At 41.9% G+C, this 20,576-nt stretch overlaps 2 protein-coding genes across 3 annotated transcripts in view; one reads left to right on the top strand and one right to left on the bottom strand.

Moving 5' to 3' along the window:
- Positions 1-622: 622 nt before the first annotated feature.
- Positions 623-11,717, bottom strand: LOC115066972. Its single transcript, XM_029554091.1, has 4 exons — positions 11,571-11,717; positions 10,748-11,197; positions 7,758-7,893; positions 623-893 (listed from the first exon to the last, which is right to left on the bottom strand). Exons 1-4 carry the CDS (start codon positions 11,715-11,717, stop codon positions 778-780), a joined length of 849 nt encoding a protein of 282 aa, XP_029409951.1. The 3' UTR covers positions 623-777.
- Ctdspl2 (CTD small phosphatase like 2) overlaps positions 10,710-20,576 on the top strand; it is a 62,893-nt gene continuing 53,026 nt past the window's right edge. Inside the window, exon 1 of one of the 2 annotated variants that reach the window (XM_029554098.1) lies at positions 10,710-10,842. The gene's annotated coding sequence lies outside the window, so the exon portion shown is untranslated. Of the gene's footprint in view, positions 11,177-20,576 lie in introns of both variants that reach the window. The other variant, XM_008849133.1, reaches the window with a different exon arrangement.

The following is a 20,576-nucleotide window of genomic DNA, read 5'->3' on the forward strand; positions in this document are numbered from 1 at the left end:
TTGAGGGACACTTAGGTTGCTTCCATCTCTTAGTTATTGTGAAAAGAGCAGCAATAAACATGGATGTACAAGTGTCTCTGCAATAGGATGAGTTCTTTGGGTATATGCCAAGGAGTGGTATAACTGGGTCAAATGGTAGGGTCATTTGTAGTTTTTTAAGAGTTCCAAAATTGAAAGGTTCCAAATAATCAGGTATTCACCCAAGGAAAACAGTATAATTATATGGCTGGAATATAAGGATCAAAGGAAAAAAATGAAGCTGAGGAGGTTTATAGGGCAAGACAGGGAGGACTGTTCAAGTTCAGTTACTGGTAGCAAAACCTAGGCAGCCCTAGGTGCAATCCCCAGCACCACATTAACTGGGTGTGGTGGTGCACATGTGAAATCCCAGCATTTGGGATGTAGAGGCAGGAAGATCAGGAGTTGGGTTGCCCTTGACCACATAGTGAGTTAAGGGCCCATCTCTGGGAACATGAGACCTTGTCTCAAAAAAAAGTATGGAGAGATGGCTTGGTGGTTAAGAGCACTGGCTGCTCTTGTAGAAGACCTAAGTTGGGTTCTCAGCACTCACATGGTAGCTAACAAGCATCTGTAACTCCAATCCCAGGGATCCAATGCCCTCTTCTAGCTTCCTCAGGCACTGCACACACATTGTGCTCTTACCTGTAAGTAAAACACAATTTTTTTTTTATATAAAATGTGTCTCAATGTATGTAATCATGTAAGAAAATTTGCTGGAATATGAGAACAGAGACTCTGGCTGCTCTTGTAGAAGACCTAGGTTGGGTTCTCAGCACTCACATGGTAGCTAACAAGCATCTGTAACTCCAATTCCAGGGATCCAATGCCCTCTTCTAGCTTCCTCAGGCACTGCACACACATTGTGCTCTTACCTGTAAGTAAAACAATTTTTTTTTTATATAAAATGTGTCTCAATGTATGTAATCATGTAAGAAAATTTGCTGGAATATGAGAACAGAGACTCTTTTAAGGGTGATAACACCCTTGTAGTCCCAGTACTTGAGAGGCTGAGGTAAGGCAAACACAACTTCAAGGCCAACTGTGCTACATAGCGTATGTCAGGCCAGCTAGGCCTATGTAGTCAGACTTTGTCTCAAACAATCTTGTGAGGAGCAGGATGTGCTAGTGCAGGCCTTCAGTCCCAGCACTCATCAAAGCAGAGGCAGGTGGATCTCTGTGAAATTGAGGCCAGCCTGGTCTACACGGTGAATTCCAAGTCAACTGCAGCTACAGGGAGATCCTGTCCCAACAGCACCCCCCCCGAAAAAAATCTTGTGAGGGTGATAGTTAACTTCTTCCTGTGATGGATGACATTTGAATCTTTTGCTCTTCAGGCCCAGCCCTGTGGTTCCAATGAGGTAAATAGTCTAGGTCATCAGGGAGGGAGCTCCAACCAACAAATCAGGTCTAGCCACTTGCCTCAGAAATGAAATGAAAAAATTATCAAAGGCAGGAAAGGAATTTATTCAATATGGAATTCAAGGTGCATCAAGCCTCCTTCGTTTTGTAGGCTACTGACATGAGCTTTGAAGAATTAGGGCAGTGGGCAAGAGGTAAGCATAATTAAGCAGTCTTGGTCAAAGTGGTGTCTGGTCGAAGATTGCCTCAGTACTTTGTGTAGTACTTTGAGGCTCTGGGGAAAGTCAGCACCTGTGGGGCAGTTTAGTTCTTACTGTAAGATGATTCCTCCTCTTTAGGGAACAGCCTTGTCAGAGGGATCCGCTTTACTGTAAGGCTCACTACTCCTCCTAGGTTTGGGACAACTGACTGGAGACTTATAGGTGCCATTTTAGGGGTCTGGAAAAGGTTGTTCTGAAAGCTGGATCTTGACAATCTGTTATATCACTAAAAGAGCTTGAAATATTTGTTTACCTTCATGTCTTGGGACTTGGGGGAGGGAAGGTTTACGAGCATTAGATTTCACCAGCCTTAAGTGATTACCCTTACATGTAGAGTTGACTCAAAGTTTAAGGCAAAGGAGACAGTTAAAGATTAAAGCAGAGATGCCAAGCTTTTGTCCTGCTTTTCATGACTGGCTTTTGCAGAGCTGGATTCAGTTGATTTTTAGCAAAAAGGTGCTTCCTAGTTCTTACCAAGTATGAATACATGTCCAAGTTTAGCTTTTTGAGTCTACATCACCTATGGGCATCAACGTTCCAGTTCCTTTAATTTTTCTCTTGTTTTTCCAGTTCCTTTTTAGACTCTTCCCTCAGAGTTTAAAATGAAAATTGAACCAACTAAGAAAAAGAGAGAAATGTAATACCTATGAAAGAAAAGCACATAATAGGCAGGAGTCCCCTGGACTTGAAGACAACTCATAAAGACTTGATTTTTTTTCAAAAATTTTCATTTTTTTCTCTACATGTTGCCTTCATTCTTAGACCAGCTTTCCCTTTAAAATGGTAGCTGTGGCTTCTGAAAGATAAAATTTTCATATTTTTGCTGTCTGCAAAGAGCTGGACTTAAAAATCTTGAAGAGAGACTTTTGCTTCTGGCATAATGGAGTAACTTGACTATTCCACCTGGATTACTAGAAACTACAACTGGATAAGATACATTTGACAACTGTTTTCAGGCAGCACAAGACATCTTCATTTTTGTTTTTCAGACACTGGGTTGTGGTGGCACATGCCGGTAGGACATGCTACAGAGGGGAAGGCAGGAGGACCAAGAGAGGTCTCACACTATAGCCCAGGTTGGCCTCAAACTCATGGCAATCCTGCCACGGCTTTCTCCTCAGTGCTGGGATTGCAGGCATGAACCACCACACCTAGCTAAAATACAGTCTTTGAGAGAAGAGAAACAGGCAGTAAGCCCCATAGTGACCTGCTTCCTGTGGTGTAAAAATGTTGAAAGTGGAGCAGAATACAGTGGTTCTGAGAGCACTGAGATCATTGAGGGGCAGCTCAAACAGTTGGAAGCTGTTGGGTGAGCTACCAAAGAAGGAGCTGTTGAGAGATGCAGCCTTAGGAATCCATGGGGGGTCCCCATGTTCATATAGGGTGGAGAACTGAGCTGTACATGTTTAGACTGAGACCACCTGATGTGTGGTAGTCTGCCTAGTCTTCTGTGAGGCCCTGGGTTTGATGTCTAGCACTGTAAAAAGAAAAAGGAAAGGATAGAGGGAAAGTGGGTGAGAGGGAAGAGGAAGGAGGGAGAGAGAAAGAGAAGGCAGAGAGGGGAGGAGGGAGGAAGGACAAAGGCTGCTGAAATAAGAATTAGCACTTTTCAGAGGCGATCACAGAATCTAGAGTCTATATTATTCACACAGTGTTAAATTAAAAATGAGTAGACATGGGGCTTGACAGTAGAGATGGCTTGACAGTTAAGAATATCTGTTGGTCTTGCAGAGGATCCCAAGTTTGGTTCCCAGCATCCAGGTCAGGGGCTCACAGCTGCCTCTAACTCCAGCTCCAAGGGATCAGACACTCTTACGGGCTCCTAGAACACCTGCACTCACTAGCTCATACCCATACACAAACACACATAAACTCATAATTTTAGAACAAAAAGAGCTGGGCATGGTGGCGAATACCTTTGATCCCAGTACTCTAGGAGGCAGAGGCAGGCAGATCCCTGTGAGTTCAAGGCCAGTCTGGTCTACATAGTGAGTTCCAGGCCAGCTGGGGCAAAAGACCCATAAATAAATAAATCTTGAAAAAATGACTAGCTAGATAAACACAACATACTCCATTGTTTTTAAAAAACTGGTGATGAAAGGCTGGATGTGGTAGCTCATGCCTTTCAACCCAGCATTAGGGAGGCAGAGGCAGGCAGATCTCTGAGTTTGAAGCTAGCCTGGTTTCTGTAGTGAATTCCAGGCCTGCCAGAGCTAGACAGTAAAAAAAGATGATGGGGCTGGAGAGATGGCTCAACAGTTAAGAATGCTTACTGTACTTGAATACTTGAAGAGGTCCTAGGTTTGGTTTATAGTACCCACAGGGTGGCTCACAACTGTCAGTCACTCTAGTTCCAGGAATTTAACACCGTCTTCTGGCTTCCATGGGCTCCTGCTCACATGAAATGCACAAAACTTATGTAGGTTCGCACATAAAAATAAATCTTTACAAAACAATTGATGAGCTGGCATTGTGGTACATAACCTATAATCCCAGCATTTGGGAAGTGGAAGCAGTACAATAAGGGGTTAAAGTCAGCCTTGGCAACATAGTGAATTAGAGGCCAGCCCGGGATACATAAGGCTGTCTCAAAAAACGGAAAGGATAATAGTAATAATTTTGGAGACAAATTCTTGTATCCCAGACAGGCATCAAATTCCCTGTGTAGCTGTGAATGAGTTTGAATTCCTGATCCTTCTGCTTCCACCTGAGTTTTGGGATTAGAGATGTGTGTCACCATGCCCAGCTCACACAACGTTGAAGATCCAGCCCTATGCCCCAGGCAAGCTACATAAACCCTAATCACTGAGCTACATTCCTAACCCTTTTGAAAACTTTTAAATTTTATGTGTATGAGTGTTATGCTTGCATATATGTAAGTGCATCCATGTTGTGAAGTGCCTGTGGAGGACAGAAGAGGGTGTTGGACCCTCTGGAACTGGAGTTACAGATTGTTAACCACCATGTAGGTATTGGGATTTGAACCCAGGTCTTCTGCAAGAGTGGTCACTGCACCATCTCTCCAGCCTACCCCCAAACCCTTTCAATGATTTTAAATCTTCAAATGATACTTTATGTGTGATCTCTAGGTAACTTATAGTGTTTGATACACTGTAATGGTTACATTGCTATATTGTTTAGAAAACAATGACAAAAAGCCTGAAACAGATTCAGAACAGATTCATTTTTCTTTGAATAGTGGGTTGAATCCTCTTGATGTGGAAAAATACTGAGGCCAGTACTGAGAGCCAGCTATATTGGACCTGGGGTGTAAGGAAGACAATCTGCATTTACTACAGTAGAAAACACTGAGGAATAAGCAGATTTGAGAGAAAATTAAACTTAGCTTATATCTTATAAAGTTTTAGATAATCATTGCCAACTATTATAGAGCAAAACTGCAGCCCATTATTGCCTTAATGAATTGAATACATCATGAATTATTTTATATATATATTTGCCTTTTTGAGATAGTGTCTCTGTAGCCCAGGCTGACCTGCCTCTATGAAGTAAATAATATCTTATGAATCAATTAAAAGGTAAATAATATTCCTTATACAAGTTAAGCAATCCTTATGTGAAATACTTGGAACCTAAAGTGGTTTGGTTTTCAGATTATTTTGGATACTGGAATATTTGCCATGTATAGTGAGTTATCTTGGAGGTGGGACTTAAGTCTAAATACAAAATTCATTTGTGTTTCTTGTACACCTATGTAATAGCTTGAAGGTAATTTTAATTTTTGACCGTGCACTGTTACATGAGGGTCAAGTGTGGAATTTTCTTTTGTTGTCCTTAGGCATTCAAAAAGTTTTTGATGCTGGAACATTTTGTATTTTTGAATTAGGGAGACCCCACTTGTTCCTTGGAATAAAGAACCTGATGAAAGACTGTTGGAAGATTTGAGCTATTTCTATTACATTACTTTGTCACTATCCTTTTATATATATAATCTCTTTGAGACAGGGTCTCCCTGTAGTCCCCCTATTTTATATATTTTAAAAAGTATTTTTTATTTTATGTGTTATGAGTGTATTGCCTGCATGTAGGTAGGTGCACCCATGTCATGCAGTGCCCATGGAGGTCAGAAAAAAGGCATTGGATTCCCCTGGAACTGGAGTTACAGATGGGTGTTAGCCGCTGTGTGGGTGCTGGAAACCAAACCTGTGTCCTCTGCAAGAGCAGCCAGTGCTCTTAATCACTGAGCTATCTTTCCACCCCCCCCCTGCAATTTCATATATATATATTTTTTTTTTTTAAAATATTTTTATTTTATGTGTATGAGTGTATTGTCTGCATGTATGTGAGTGCACCCATGTTGTGTGATGGTGTGGAGGTCAGAAGAGGGCTTTGGATTCATAACTCCCTGGAACTGGAGTTAAAAAAGGTTCGTAGCCGCCATGTGGGTGTTGGAAATCGAACCTGGGTCCTCTGTAAGAGCAGTCAGTGCTCTTAATTGCTGAGCCATCTCTCCAGCCCCGAATTTCGTATATTTTATACAACTTTTTTTTTTTTTTTTGTCTTTTTAAAGCAGGGTCTCCCTGTAGCTCCAGCTGTCCTGGAACTCACTATGTAGACCAGGCTGCCCTTGACCTCGCAGGGACCCCCCTGCCTCTGCCTCCCAATCTTAGGGACTACAGGCATGTGCCACCACGCCCGGCTATAAAACTTAAAAAAAAATATTTTATTTATTATTTTTATGTGTATAAGTGTATTGCCTGCATGTAAGTGAGTGCACCCGTGTCACACAATGCCTCGGAGGTCAGAAGAGGGCTTCAGATTCCCCTGGATGTGGAGTTAAGGATGATTTGTAGCCGCATGTGGATGCTGGGAATCAAACCTGGGTCCTCTGCAAAAGCAGTCAGTGCTCTTAACCGCTGAGCCATCTCTCCAGCCCCTATAAAACTTTTTTTAAGCCAAGTATGATGGCACATGTCTGTAATTTTAGCATTTTGGAGGTAGAGGTAGAAGGATCAGGAGTTATGCCATCCTGAGTTATATACTGATTTTGAGATCAGCCTAGACTACATGTGACACTGTCTCATAAAACTAAAATCAAAACAACAGCAACAAAAAAAACCACTTTTAATTTTTTCAATATATTAATTATATACAATTTTGCTCTGTAATAGTTGGATTTTATTATGACATTACACACACACATACACTTTTTTTTTTTTTTTTTTTGGTTTTTTTCTTTTTTTTTTTTTTTAGTTTTAGCACTGGATCAGAATCAGAAACGGCCCTCATGTGATGATGGCTGAGGCGGAGTTTAACTCTTTTATTAACCCCATTTGGGAAAAAGCTGGTTTCCACATTGTGAGCACAGTATTATGACATTTTCAAATGTGTTTAATGTTATTTTAATTATATCCACTGATCCTTTTTTTCTTCCTAACTAGGCCCTCTTTATACTTTCACCTCCCCACACCTCTGTGATACCCAGTGAATTTAATTAGGATTGCTTACAGAAGCATGACTTAGACCACTGAAAAAAGTGTCTTTCCCTCCCTCAGCAACCATCCTCAGGGAGGGTAGAGGCCTGGTGAGCCCCTGTCCCCTCCATGACAGAGTGTGGATGGGTCCAATCTTGTACAAGTCTCAATACAGGTAACCACAACTACTCAGAGTACAAGAGTGCAAGCCTCATGCCATGCCTGAAGACAAGGGTTCCAAATACTCCATCTCTTCTTCTGGTTACATTCTTTCAACCTCTTCTGCAATGTTCCCTGAACCTTGGAGAGGGTGATACAGATGTCCCATTTATGGTAGTGTATTCAAGTCACTTATTCTCAGCACTTTGGTTAGTTATGAGTCTGTACAGTAACTGCTGCCCACTGCAAAAAGCAGCTTCTCTAATCAAAGCTCACAGCAGCACTAACCTATGGACAGCAACATAAATATTTAGAAGGCATTTAGATAGACACATCATGTGTATTCAGCAAACCAATAGCAGTAGATTCCATTAAGGCCTATTACCTCCTCAGCAGTGGGCTTTTGACCACATTCTCAGTATCACACATGAATTGCTTTCTCTAATCCAACTGGAAAATGGATTAGATGGTTAGTTACCCCCTTAACAGTCATGCCACTATTGCACTACTGGGCACATCTTACCTGGCAGGTCCATAGTGTAGTATACCAAGTTCACAACTGAGTAAGAATGTTGGTTAATCTCCTGATAACAGCCTGCTGGCACTATGAAAACTAACCAGTGGGAAGCAGCTCGGTTCCAGCTTGATTTTTCTATGTCCTGCAACCAAAGCAAAAGCATCTTCAGTTTTTTTTTTTTTTTTGAGACAGGGTCTTACCATGTAGCCCTGGCTGGCCTGGAACTTGCTATGTAGATCAGGTTAGCCTCAAGCTCACAGCAATCCACCTGCATTTGCTGCTCTTGCACAGGAACAGCTCACACTTGCACTCTTGGGTGTTTATTCTCCTTTTCCCAAGAATCTCTCTCTTTACTAACTTCCATGCTTAAATCTATGTCAATCTTCCTTTAAACTCCAATTCTGGTTCAAAAAATGTACATATACACAATGACATTTTATGCAGCAATAAGGAAAAATGCAATCATGACATTTGCAGGAATATAGATGCAACTGGAAATGACTACTAATGAAATAAGACAGAAAGACAAAGAATACCTGTTTCTCTCATTCACAGAACCTATACTTACTGTTTTATGTGTGTTTATGTTTGTGGGAGAGTCATAAAACCAGAAAGGGGATCATGAGTGGGAAGACAGCTCAAGGGAGAGGGCAGATGAAGGGCATAATGGAATACGTGTGACATCAAAGCAGGAGAGACTATTTGAGGAAAGGAAAGGAACCTGGCAGGGATAGGTAGGGGACTGGTGGTAGAGGAGGGGAATGAATGATAAAGTAGATCACATATGTATGAAAATATAAATGAAGCCCTCTTTTATGCTAACACTGAGTTTTGAAATATTTTATTATTTTTATAATAATAATAATGTGAGTGTATTGCCTGCACTCACATGTGTCATGCCATGGCCATGGCAGTCAGAGGAGTGCGTTGGATCCCCTAGAATGAGTTAAGGATGGTTGTTAGCTGCCATGTGGGTGCTGGGGTTAGAATCTGGGTCTTCTGCAAAAGCAGCCATTGCTCTTAACTGCTGAGCCCCAACACTAAACATTTATAAAAAGTAATTTTAATAAACAATGGGGTAATTATTTAGTTTACATTCTCTTACTTTCCAGAATACACACTAGCATTTTTCAGGAACCTATTATTATAGGTTCTTGTATTTGTTTTTGTCTTTTTTTTATATTTTATCCGTATGCGTGTATTACTTGCAAGTATGTGAGTGCACCTGTTGGGCAATGCTGCGGGGGTCAGAAGAGGGCTTCGGATTCCCCTGGAACTGGAGTTAAGGATGGTTCATATCTGCCATGTGGGTGCTGGGAATCAAACCCAGGTCCTCTGCAAGAGCAGTCAGTGCTCCTAACTGCTGAGCCATCTCTCCAGCCGGTTTTTGTGTTTTTGAAACAAGGACTCCCTGTAGCCGCAGCTGGCCTGGAACTCACTATGTACACCAGGCTGGCCTCAATCTCACAAAGATCTGCCAGCTTCTGAGTCCAGAGTGCTGGGACTAAAGGCGAGCGCCACCATACCAGGCCACCAGGTGGATTCTTGTTCTTTGCTCTCAAATCAATGTTGCATTCAAAGCTTTCTTTTTGGGGGGTCTGGGGGAAGACAAGGTCTCACTATGTATCCCTATGGGGCCTGGAACTTGTCATGTAGACCAGGCTGGCTCAAACTCAGAGATCCACTTGCCTCTTGCCTACTGAATGCTGTGATTAAAGGCTTGTGCCACACTATGCTGGGCTCAAAGCTTTCTTTTTACTTTTCTTCTCATTTTTTTGCTATGTAGCCAAGGCAGTTTGGAACTTGTTAGCCTCCAGCCTCAGTATCCTGATTGCTGGGCTTTACAGGCATGTGCCACCATGTCCAGCTTCAAACCATTTTTGGGCTGGCAAGATTTAGGTTGCAAATAGAGAGCTCTGAGAGGATACGCAGTGTATAAGGTTTTCAGAAGACAACCCACCGGCTCTACATTTTGAAACAGAAACAATCATATTTACAAGAGGCTTCCATCTACACTTTCACATTTACCTTTAAGCCTCCTCTGTTGCTGTTACTCCCCAGTCTCCAATTCTCTTACCCTACAGAACAGCTTTCTGGGAACATTGGGTCAATACCTTGTTTTTCGTGTATCTGTCATGTAGGAACACAATTCTTACACCAATTCTCTTTTAAGTCTTAGTGAAGTCTAAAAACCTTCCCAGATCCCCTGGCTGGCACACTCACATGCTCCTACCACTCCTGTCATGCCACTCCTACAAATCACTTGATCACAGTGTTAAATCTCTTTAAGGTCTTCTTCCGCAGACTGTTAACTCTGGGAAGGCAGTAATTGCTTTTGCCTCAATCAGGGTTATAACCCTATTACATAGTTGTTTTTCAATAAACCGTTAATAGAATGATGACAGTGGCCTGGAGGTTTGGTCTACAGCTAACGCTCCCAAGCACCGGGGTTGGGTTTCTGGCATTCCGCTACAACGGGTCTCTCCAGATGGATATATTTTCCTGGGGATGGAGCTGACCATCCTGTGACGCTGGCTTGTGGATGGATGGTTTAAGGGTCTGAGTTTTCAGTCGGCAGCACCATCGTCCACAACGCGAGGGAGGGCGGCCAGGCTATGGGTTTGCAGGACTGGTGTAAGAGCGACTGCTCTGCCCTCCAGTAGTGAGTTAGAAAGAGGCTCCAGGCTGCGGCGACCTTCCAGGAAAGCAGCGAGCGCTGGCGTCCCAAGCCAGGCAGAGCAGGGCATACACCGCCTCCTCCAGCGCGCGAAGCCGCCAGCGCCGCCCCCTAGCCCGGCTCCACCCCGCGCCCGCAGGCGGAGGCCGACCCGGAGCGGCGCGCTCCATAACCCCGCCTCCGGGGCGAGGGCGCGCACTCCGCTGCCGGCCCAGGGCAGTTCCGTTAGCGGCGGGAGGGAAGCAGTCCTGGCGCCCCGCCTCTTCACTCCCCCTGCGACCACCTCCCTGCCCGCTACGGAGGCCCCCGAAGTACAAACCTCCCCCAGCCCCGGCGGAGCCTCACGGTCTGTCCTGGCGTACAGCGTGGGGTCCGAGGTCCCGGTGTTGGTTTTTTTCTCAGGAATTCGTACCGGTGAGTTCTTCGGGTGGCAGGAACTTGAGCCTCTTCTCGGAAGTCGAGGTCGTCTCCCCCTCCCCCCAGCGCCCTGGCCGGCCGCATTCCTTTCCTCCCACCTCGCGGAATTGTGGCGGGAGGGGGCGGAGGAAGTGAGGGCGCCTGCGCGGGAAGGCCGCTTTCCATCCGGGTCCCTGTCCGTGCGGTGCAGCAGGTCGGTAGGCGGGAAATGGCGACTGGCTGAAGGAGCTGGTTCTGTGGCTGCTGCGGGTGAAGCGGGAAAGACACCACCTATTACGCAGCCAGGACGGTCGCCGGAGCCCGAGGACACCCCTCTGTCGTCACAGTGAAGGTAATCCCAGACGTCCAGACGCTGCCGTTGCTCCCACCCTCAGTCCTCTCCCTGGGCCGTCTGCCGGGATCTCCTCCCCTTCTCTGCCGATCCTTCGGCGCGTTAGTAGGCATGCACTATTGGCGCCGTGTACGGCCGCTGAGCTGAGCGGCTCTAGCCTGGACTTTCCCCTGGGAACGGAAGGGAGCTCACTTCCCGCCAGCTCCAGCTCTCAGACTGCGGCCTGTGTTGTGATTTCTGGGGTTAGATTTCACTTTGCTACCCACCCCCACCCCGAGTTCACGTTCCTAGTCTCCGACCCTAGTCCCCCTGGTTAATGAAGTTAGATCGCCTTTTCTAACCTGCTTGGTATTCCATTCTTTCTAGTACGGTGCTTTAGGGGGCGTTACTCTACTTCGATAAACATCTTTTGAGAATCTGGAAAAAGGGATTTCAGGAACTTCTGTTCATCTACTACTAAAATATTGAGTTGACATTGCAACTTCTTGAAATCAAGAGTGGTAGTAAAAAACAGCCCATGTGGGAGGCCTCTGGTTTCCATAGTGGTCAGTTGAGGGTGAATCTTAATTATACTTCGTATGCTTTATTTTCTTTGAGTATGTCTGTATGAGTGTTTACTTTTGCATGCTTGACCAGAGTTCTGTGGTAAATAATTGCATAAGTAAATCGTGTTTATTTACTTCTCACCCTAGCGGTAGCTGAATGTGTGAATGATGTTAAGCACTCCTAAGAGTACCTGAGGGAAACCTACAAAGATACTGCTGGTAAACTTCCCTAAGATCCTGAGATGAATACACTCAGCAAATGGCCCTCTGAGGCAGGGATTTATCTTTCTAATGCTCATAAGGCTATACCAAGATTACTCCTTTATGTGGGTACACAAATTAGTGACTTGAAATGATAGACTTATCTGTATAATTTTTAGATTGTAGATTGCTTAATATTCTGATTCACCAAATGCCAAGTTACACATTTTTGTTTGTGGTCCAGCAGTTGTCCTTACAAAAGAAATTAAATGGCAAATTAAGCCAGTTTTTTATTCTTTTCTTACTGTTTTTAGTAAGGAGGCTCAACTTTTCAGACTTTTTTGATCATGTTGAATTTGGGGTTTTATTAGAGTTGTCCCCCGCATTAAGAAAGTGAAAATCATGGTTTATAGTACATATCAGTTAATATGTATGATTAAAAACTTAACTCCATAGGTCCAGCTTAGAGTACCCTCACTATTGTTCACATGATATTAGGATTAAATTTCAGTAATAAGCAGGCACACCAAACATCATTTTAGTAGCGTAGACTTTGCCCAAGGTCATAAAGAAAGTCAAGCTCTTATGTGAATCAGTCTTTTAGGATTAAACCGAACTTCTTTCTGCTTTTCTAGGATCAGTTGATTAGGGGGTAGGCAGTGGGGGTATGGGCATACTGGATACTTGTTGAGTCAATTTATTTTTTAAAAAAATGGGTTGAATATGTGACTCAGAGGGATCTAGAATAAGTTATATGTCTAGTGTAGGCTCTGTGTTTTAATGATGTTTTGGGGTAGTTTTTCATAAAATTTGTTTTTTAGGTACAGAGTCAGCATTGCGGATTATCTTAAGAATTTTCCCAAGTTACTAGTACATTCATTTAGTACCTACACTTTTTTTTTCTGAAATAGGGTTTCCATGTAGCTTCAGCTGGCCTGGAACTATGTAGACCAGGCTGGCCTCAATCTCATAGATACCTGCTTGTCCTTGCCATGAGAATGCTGGGATCAAAGGCCTGGGTCACCAAGCTTGGCATTCCCTGCACTCTTAATACTCCTCTTAGTACCTTAGCTGTCAGTGGTGTAGTCCTTAACTTTTGTGTATAGCAATAACAGGATTATATAGGAATACCAAATAAGATAATCATGCTTTATAATACTCCGTTTTATATAGTCTCTTGGACATTTCATTGAGCTGGTCATGTTTTTTTTTTTTTTTTTTACCTAATTCTTCTTTACAGTTATTTGTGTGTGTGTGGCAGGGTTATGGGATGGGTAATTAATGACTGACTGGGGAAATTTTTATCTTTTCTAAATTAACCTAACCGATTCCAAGATTGTAATTTTGGTCAAGTGGTTTCTTCATGAGATGATTATACAACACAATCCATCTAATTCTGGTCAAAGAAACTTGACTAAAGATGTAGCTCAATGCTTTCCTACAATGCATGAAGCTCTGGATTGATTCCCCATTTGCCCAGTACCACATAAAACTGGGTGTGGTGACTCATGCCTGTGATCTTAGGGAGATGGAGTCAGGAGAACCAAACAAGTTCAAGGTTATCCTTAGCTAGATAGAAAGTTGGAGGCTACCATGAGCTACATAAGGCCCTCCCTAAAAATGAAACTTGGACTTGGTTGTTCAAAAAGGATGTCCTATCCCAGCACTTGGGAGGCAGAGGCAGGTGCATCTCTGAGATGAGGGCAGTGTGGTCTACACAGGGAGTTTCAGGACAGCTGGAGCTACAGGGAAACTCTGAAAAAGACAACAAGGAAACCAAACAAAAAAGGATGTACTGTATCTGAAGCTTATAATTGTAGTATCAGTTGTTCATTGAATAAAATGGTTTTATGTTATCTTAGTTACTGTTCACTATGCCTTGGATTAGTGAGATAAAGAATAAAGTGATGGGGGCTGGATAGATGGCTCAGCTGTTAAGAACACTGGCTGTTCTTGCAGACCTGGGTTTGATTCCCAGCATCCACATAGCAGCTAACAACCATCCGTACTCCAGTTCCAGGGGATCTAACATCCTCTTCTGACTTTTTTGGGCATCGCACAATATGGGTGCGCTTACATACATGTAGACCTAACACTCATACACATAAAATAAAAATAAATAAATAAAAATTAAAAAGAATGAAGTGGTTTTTTTCAGAGTTTGAAAAAGGCAACATCTGCTGGGTGTGGTGGTGAAAATAAAAATAAATAAATAAAAATTTAAAAAAAAAGAATGAAGTAGGTTTTTTCAGAGTTTGAAAAAGGCAACATCTGCCGGGTGTGGTGGTGCACACCTTTAGTCCCAGCACTTGGAGGCAGAGGCAGGCGGATCTCTTAAGTTCAAGGCCAGCCTGGTCTACATAGTGAGTTCCAGCTGGGACTACAGGGAGACCCTGTCTCAAAAATAACCAAAAAAAAGGGACTGGAAAGATGGCTCAGCGATTAAGAACACTGGCTGTTCTTGCAGAAGACCCGGGTTCAAATCCTAGTACCCACATGGCAGCTAACAACTGTCTGTAACTCCAGTCTCAGGGGATCCGACAGCTTCTCTGACCTCCTCAGGCATTGCATGACACAGGTACACTTACCTACATGCAGGCAATACACGCATACACATACCCCCCCCAAAGAAAAAGAAAAAGGCAACATCTGATTATATTTGTAATTTATCAAGTTGTTAGGAAGAATATGGAAAAAAGACAACTTAAGTCACTAATACCAAATGTCTTGGGAAGACCTCATGTGAGGTATGTTCTTGCATTTTTTTTTTTTTTTTTTTTTTTTTTTTTTTTTATGTTGCCTAGCCATTTTAAACTGGATTGGTTATAGGGGATCATTTGTCCTATATTGAAGATGGGGTTATTTATTTATTTAATGCAATAGGGCCTGACTATGTAGTCCAGGTTGGCTTCAATCTTGACTGAAATCCTCTTGCCTCAACCTGCTGGGATTACAGGTGAGTACCACTATAGCCATGAAGCTTGATAAAATGAACAACTGCATTTTCAGTTTATACTTCACTCATGCTCTGAAGTGTATATCTAACCCAGACATATTCACTAGTCTGGTTGTTTGAGTGCATTCATTTTTAATTTAAACTGTATTGTTATTGAACCTGCATTGCAAATAGCTAGGTCTAGGTGGTTGAGACATGCCAATGCTTGACTTCATTTTTACCTCTCCAATATCTTATGGAATGCTTTCTAAACACATTGTTTAAAATGACAACTTCTTAGAAAAAACTTACTTGTATTTTTTTCATTCATAAATGTAGATTAGCTTGTTAAGGTTTTGTGTACTGTAACTAGGACAGGTGTGGCATATTAGGAGTGTTGTCTAGGGAAGATGAGCATGATGGGAGTACAATTTTCATGGTGAGAAGCTTAGGCCTCTTGGGGTCCTTTGGTACTCTTATGAATCTGGCAGTAAAGAATGATGAGACTTGTGTGGCCCCAGGATGAATCATAAGACCTTAAAACAAACACTGTTGTATTGTTTTGTGACAGGGTCAGGCTGGCTTCAAACCTAATGTAGCAGAGGCTGACCTTGAACTGATCCTTTTGCCTCCATCTCCCAAGCGTTTGGATTACAAGCATAAGCTATCATGACCGGTAACAAATAATTTCAATGTTAAGGTCTCAGTAGGCTGGATGACTGTATTAGGGATCCTGTATTTTATGGTGTCCATAGCCTTCTGTATTAGATTAGGAAAGGAGTATGTCTAGATTAAATGTGAATCATTAACAATGCTTTGATTTGAAGTTCTAGCAGTCAGGCTTTTATAATAGCTGAAATAATTTTGTAGGACAAGGAAATTTTTACTAAAGAAATAAAACAATGTATTAGAAAGTGGTTCTTGGGAGTGGTCGCACGTGCCTTTAATCCCAACACTCAGAAGGCAGAGGCAGGCAGATCTCTATAAGATGGAAGCCAGCCTGGTCTATATAGTTCTAGGCCAGGTGGAGTTACAGGGAGACCCCTGCCTTAACACCCCCTCACCCCCCAAAAAAGAACCCACAAAACCAAAACAAAAAGACATAATTGGTTTTAAAGTGTATTAATAGCATTTGTTTGTTTTGGGGTGTTCTTTTTTTTTTTTTTTGGTCCTTTTGAGACAGGGTCTCCCTGCAGCTCTAGCTGGCCTGGAACTCACTATGTAGTCCAGGCTGTCCTGGATCTCACAGAGTTCTGCCTGTCTCTGCCTTCCGAGTGCTGGGACTAAAGGCGTACACCACCATGCCTAGTTTAATAACAGTTTTTATAATTTATCAAATTACTTCTTTTGGATGAAAACTTAGTTTTGAGAAATTGGAAACAAATAAGTTGCTAAAAATAGGAGAAAGATTAAGACCTTAGTAGCAGCTTACATTTCTAATGTGACCCAGTAAGTGATTTTTTTTTTTTTTTTGAAGTGGCAGGGAGACAGCATCTCACTATGTAGCCCTGATTGGCCTGGAGCTCTGTGTAAATCAGACTGGCCTCAAACTCACAGATCCACCTGCCTCTGCCTCTGCCTCTGTCTCCCGAATGCTGAGAGTAAAGGTTAGTGTATGCTTCTAGGCCTGGCCCAAAAAGTAAGCTTTTGGTAGTTATTTAAAAATATATTGTAGTAAAAAGTCTCTATCATTAAATATCCAGGACATATAAATATAATTTTAGTTGTAATAACTTAAAATTATTTGCTTTAGAATTAATTGTTTTTTTCCTGGTATTCTCCAGTATGTATAGTTATCCTGTTGAGTTGAAGATGCTTAACCTCTCATTCACTTTACAAATACCTGCTTTTGGTATCTTTTATGTTAAGTTTATTAGATAATCATTTTAATTTTCTGGTGTACAGATAAAATTGTTTTTAAATATTCACAAATATGTTTCAAATCTTATATTTCCTCCCATTGGAAATGTGCTTTTTTTTTTTTTTTTTTTTTTTTTTTTTTTTTGTCTTTTTGAGACAGGGTCTCCCTGTAGCAAGTTGTCCTGGAACTCGCTATGTCGATCAGGCTAGCCTCAAACTCACAAAGATCTGCCTGCCTCTGCCTCCCAAGTACTGGAACTAAAGGCTTGCGCTACCTCGCCTAGTTGGTTAACAAAATTTTTTTTTTGTCTTTTTGAGACAGGGTCTCCCTGTAGCAAGTTGTCCTGGAACTCGCTATGTCGATCAGGCTAGCCTCAAACTCACAGAGATCTGCCTGCCTCTGCCTCCCAAGTGTTGGGATTAAAGGTGTGCACCACCATGCCTGGCTGCTTTAAAAATTTTTAATAGCAAATAAGAGAAAACTTTTATTAGAGAATTATGGTTATAGTAAATGTTTGACTAGTACTTAAAAGTTCATTCTTTTAAAAAATATTTTATTTATTTTTATGTATGTGAGTGCTTTGCCTTCATGTATGTAAGTATACCACATGTGTGTAGTACAGAGGCCACAAAGGATGTCAGATTTCCTAGAACTGGACTTACAGACAGGTGTTGGCCATCATGGGGTGCTGGGATCTGAATCCCTTGCCTCTTCAAGAGAGTAAATGCTCTTAACAGCTGAGCTATCTCCCCAGTCTTAAAAGTTAATTCTTTATGAACCCTATCGTCTTCAGTCCTACATAGTTTTTCTCAGGCATAAAAATTACTTCTCTAAGGGTTGGAGATGTAGCCAAGCTGGTAGTGCTTGCCAGATATCTTACCTAGCATGTACTAAATCTTGGGCTCAATTTTCAACACCACGCAGACCAGGTATGGTGGTACATGCCTTAATCCCGCTGTTCCCACCTTAATCTTATCACTCACAGCTCTTGGGAAGTGGAGGCAGGAGGATCAGAAGTTCAAGGTCCTTCTTGGCTATACTAGAACCTGGACATCAAATGACTAGAAATCTTGTTTTTAAATTATATTTTCAGTGTTTTAGTCATCAGTAATCTAATAACCTACATATTGTTTCTTTAGTGATAATAAATTGATAAAATTGGTCATGGCTTTTAGGGTTTAGGCTTTAAAATTAAAAGTGTGTATGTGTACACATGTGTACATGTTTTGTATATGTGTAGAGGCCAGAGGTTGACATTGGATATCTTTCCTTTATGGCTTTCCACATTACTACTACTATTTTTTGAGATAGGGTCTCTTACTGAACCTGGAACTCTCAGCTTGGATTGACTGGCTAGTCAGCTCCAGGGATCTGCCTGTCTATCCCACCCAGCTCTAGGGTTACACATGTGCCAGGTGTTTACATGGGTTCTGGGAATCCAAAGTCAGGTCCTGAAGCCTGCACAACAAGCACTTTACCCACTGAGCCATGTTCCCAGGCGTGCCCTTTTGTTTTGAAGCAGGGTCTCATATAGTCCAAGCAAGCCTTGAACTTGGTATATAGCCAAGAATGACCTTGAACTCCTGCTGCTTCTGCCTCTGCCTCAGAAGTCCTGGGATTGTAGGAATATGTGACTGTGTCCAGACTGACTGGTTTTTAAAAAAGCAAAGCATTTTTGCCAGGTGTGGTGCATTATACCTTGAATTTCCTCACATGAGAGGCTGAGGCAGGAAGGACCCCTGTAATTTGGAGGCCAGCCTCTACTATATAGTGAGTTTGACTCCATTGTGGGCTACAGAGTAAGGAAGGCCTGGCTTTAAAAAAGAAAAAGAAAAGAAAGCATCTTTGGGACTGTTTAGCTTAGTGTGATAAAAGTGTTTGCCTAGTAGAGGGAAAACTGTGGAGTTTGACTCTTAGTTCCATAAAAAGGGGAAGAAACAGAAAAGGGATTCTTTTGTTTACTAAAAAACAAACAAACAAAAAACCTTAAGGAAGGGTGGAAAAACATTTTAACAGCCTAACTCAGCAGGTCTATAGCCCAGGCTGACCTCACTTAAGCTAGTAATTCTCCTACCTCAGCCTTCTGAATGCTAGGATTATAGGCATTTGCCACTACACCAGGCCAAATGTTTTTGATTATAAGTTTACCTAATAGTTTCTGGGAAATCTTATGCCATAGTAAATGTGAGAAACAAAATAATACATGAAAAAATAATGTGATCATGTCCTTAACCTCTGCCAAAAAACCTGATCCAAGAAGACCACCTATCTCTGTCTGTTGTACTGGGCTGGAAGAAGAGAGTGCCATCTCTTGGAGTTGGTACCCTGTTCAGCTCCTTTTGTCTACTGATTTTTATTTTTATTAGCTAGTAGAGAAATCTCTTCTTGACTTTGGGAAGTAGGAGAGAGAAAACGGGCAGCTCTAGCACCCAAATCATTGATTGCAGGTTAGTTAGACAAGAAATTCAGTACATGCTGTTAACCTTTGAAAATATAGTGTCAACTGAGGCGGTCACTTTCAAGTTTTTTGTTTTCATTGATATAGTAATGTATTGATAGAAATTTAGAATTATGATTTTTGTTTTGTTTTGTTTTTTGAGCCAGGGTCTCACTGTGTAGCCCTAGCTGACTTGGAACTCATTATGTAGACCAAGCTGACCTCAAACTCACAGAGATCTACCTGCCTCTGCCTTCTGAGTATTGGGATTAAAGGCATGTGCCACCATACTTGGCCTTGATTTATTTTTATTTTATGTGTGTGAGTGTTTTGCCTGCATGTATGTTGAGTACCACATGTGTGCAGTGCCCACAGAGGCCTGGAGAGAGCACTGGATCCCCTGGAACAGGAGTTTTAAGACAGTTGTTAGCTGACATGTGGGTGTTGGGACCAGAACCCAGGTCTTCTGCAATAACAGCAAGTGCACCTAACTACTGAACCATCTCTTCAGCCCACCTCCTTTACTATCCACTCTTATTTTTGTCTTAATGTATAATTTGTCAGTATAACACTACTCACATTCATTCAGCAAATATACTTGTTTGAAAGAGGGCACATTAGGCAGTCTTTGATAATTTGCTTAAGAACCCTTCATATGCATTTTTCCATTTCCTTTCCTGTTCTTTAGGTTGGTAGAAATTCGTTAGCTCAAGACCTCAGTAACAAATTATCAATTGAGTTTATGCTTGTACCATTATAGTCTGGTATCCAAGATAATTTGCAACTATAATTGTCTGCCTCAAAAACTGCTTGGGGGTCAGTGAGATGGCTCAAGAGATAAGGGCACTTACTGCCAAGCCTGGGTTCAGTGATCCCCAGTGGTAGAAGTAGAGAACCAATTCCTGTAGGTTGTTCTCTGACCTCCATACAGACACAGTGGTATACTCACACAAAGAATGAATAAATAAATGTTATTTTAAAATAATTTAAGAATTGCCAGGTATTAGGAATTTTATGTGAGGAGGAAGAGAATCTTACGAGAAAGGAATAGTTTTTTAGGCCCCTTTTTGTAAGCAAGATGATTGTTTCAATGATACAATTTTTTCCTGTTACCTGGTCTTTTTGAGAGAAATGAAAAAATTGTGTTTGATTTCAACAAAGATTGAGTTGTATGTTGCAGGTTTTTGGAGTTATAGATCAAATCAGTGCCTGCAAGAACTTTTAGTTTTTGTGATGCTTATGCGTGCTTAGCAAGTGCTCAGCCTCTGAACTGCATTCCCTTGCTCTCAAGACTCTTACAGTCTAGTGCAATTGAATATATTGAAGCAGATTATTTCAGTATAATTTAAGAGTTAAGATAAAGATGACCTCAGGGTTTACATAAGTTTATGGGTGTGGAGGTGGTTATTTATTGGTTACAT

The sequence above is a fragment of the Nannospalax galili genome, unplaced genomic scaffold (assembly GCF_000622305.1).
Source record: "Nannospalax galili isolate Female #2095 unplaced genomic scaffold, S.galili_v1.0 scaffold891, whole genome shotgun sequence".
NCBI lineage: Eukaryota > Metazoa > Chordata > Mammalia > Rodentia > Spalacidae > Nannospalax > Nannospalax galili.

Bases quoted from the DNA above. Each gene is read 5' to 3' on its own strand.
- LOC115066972 (XM_029554091.1), bottom strand. From the start codon at position 11,717: ATGGAAACCAGAGGCCTCCCACATGGGCTGTTTTTTACTACCACTCTT. The intron at 11,198-11,570 runs GTAGAGTAACGC...GAGCAACGGCAG, and splicing joins CTCAAAAGATGTTTATCGAA to CGTCTGGACGTCTGGGATTA. The intron at 894-7,757 runs GTAAGATGTGCC...TTTTACTTACAG, and splicing joins CTACACTATGGACCTGCCAG to GTAAGAGCACAATGTGTGTG.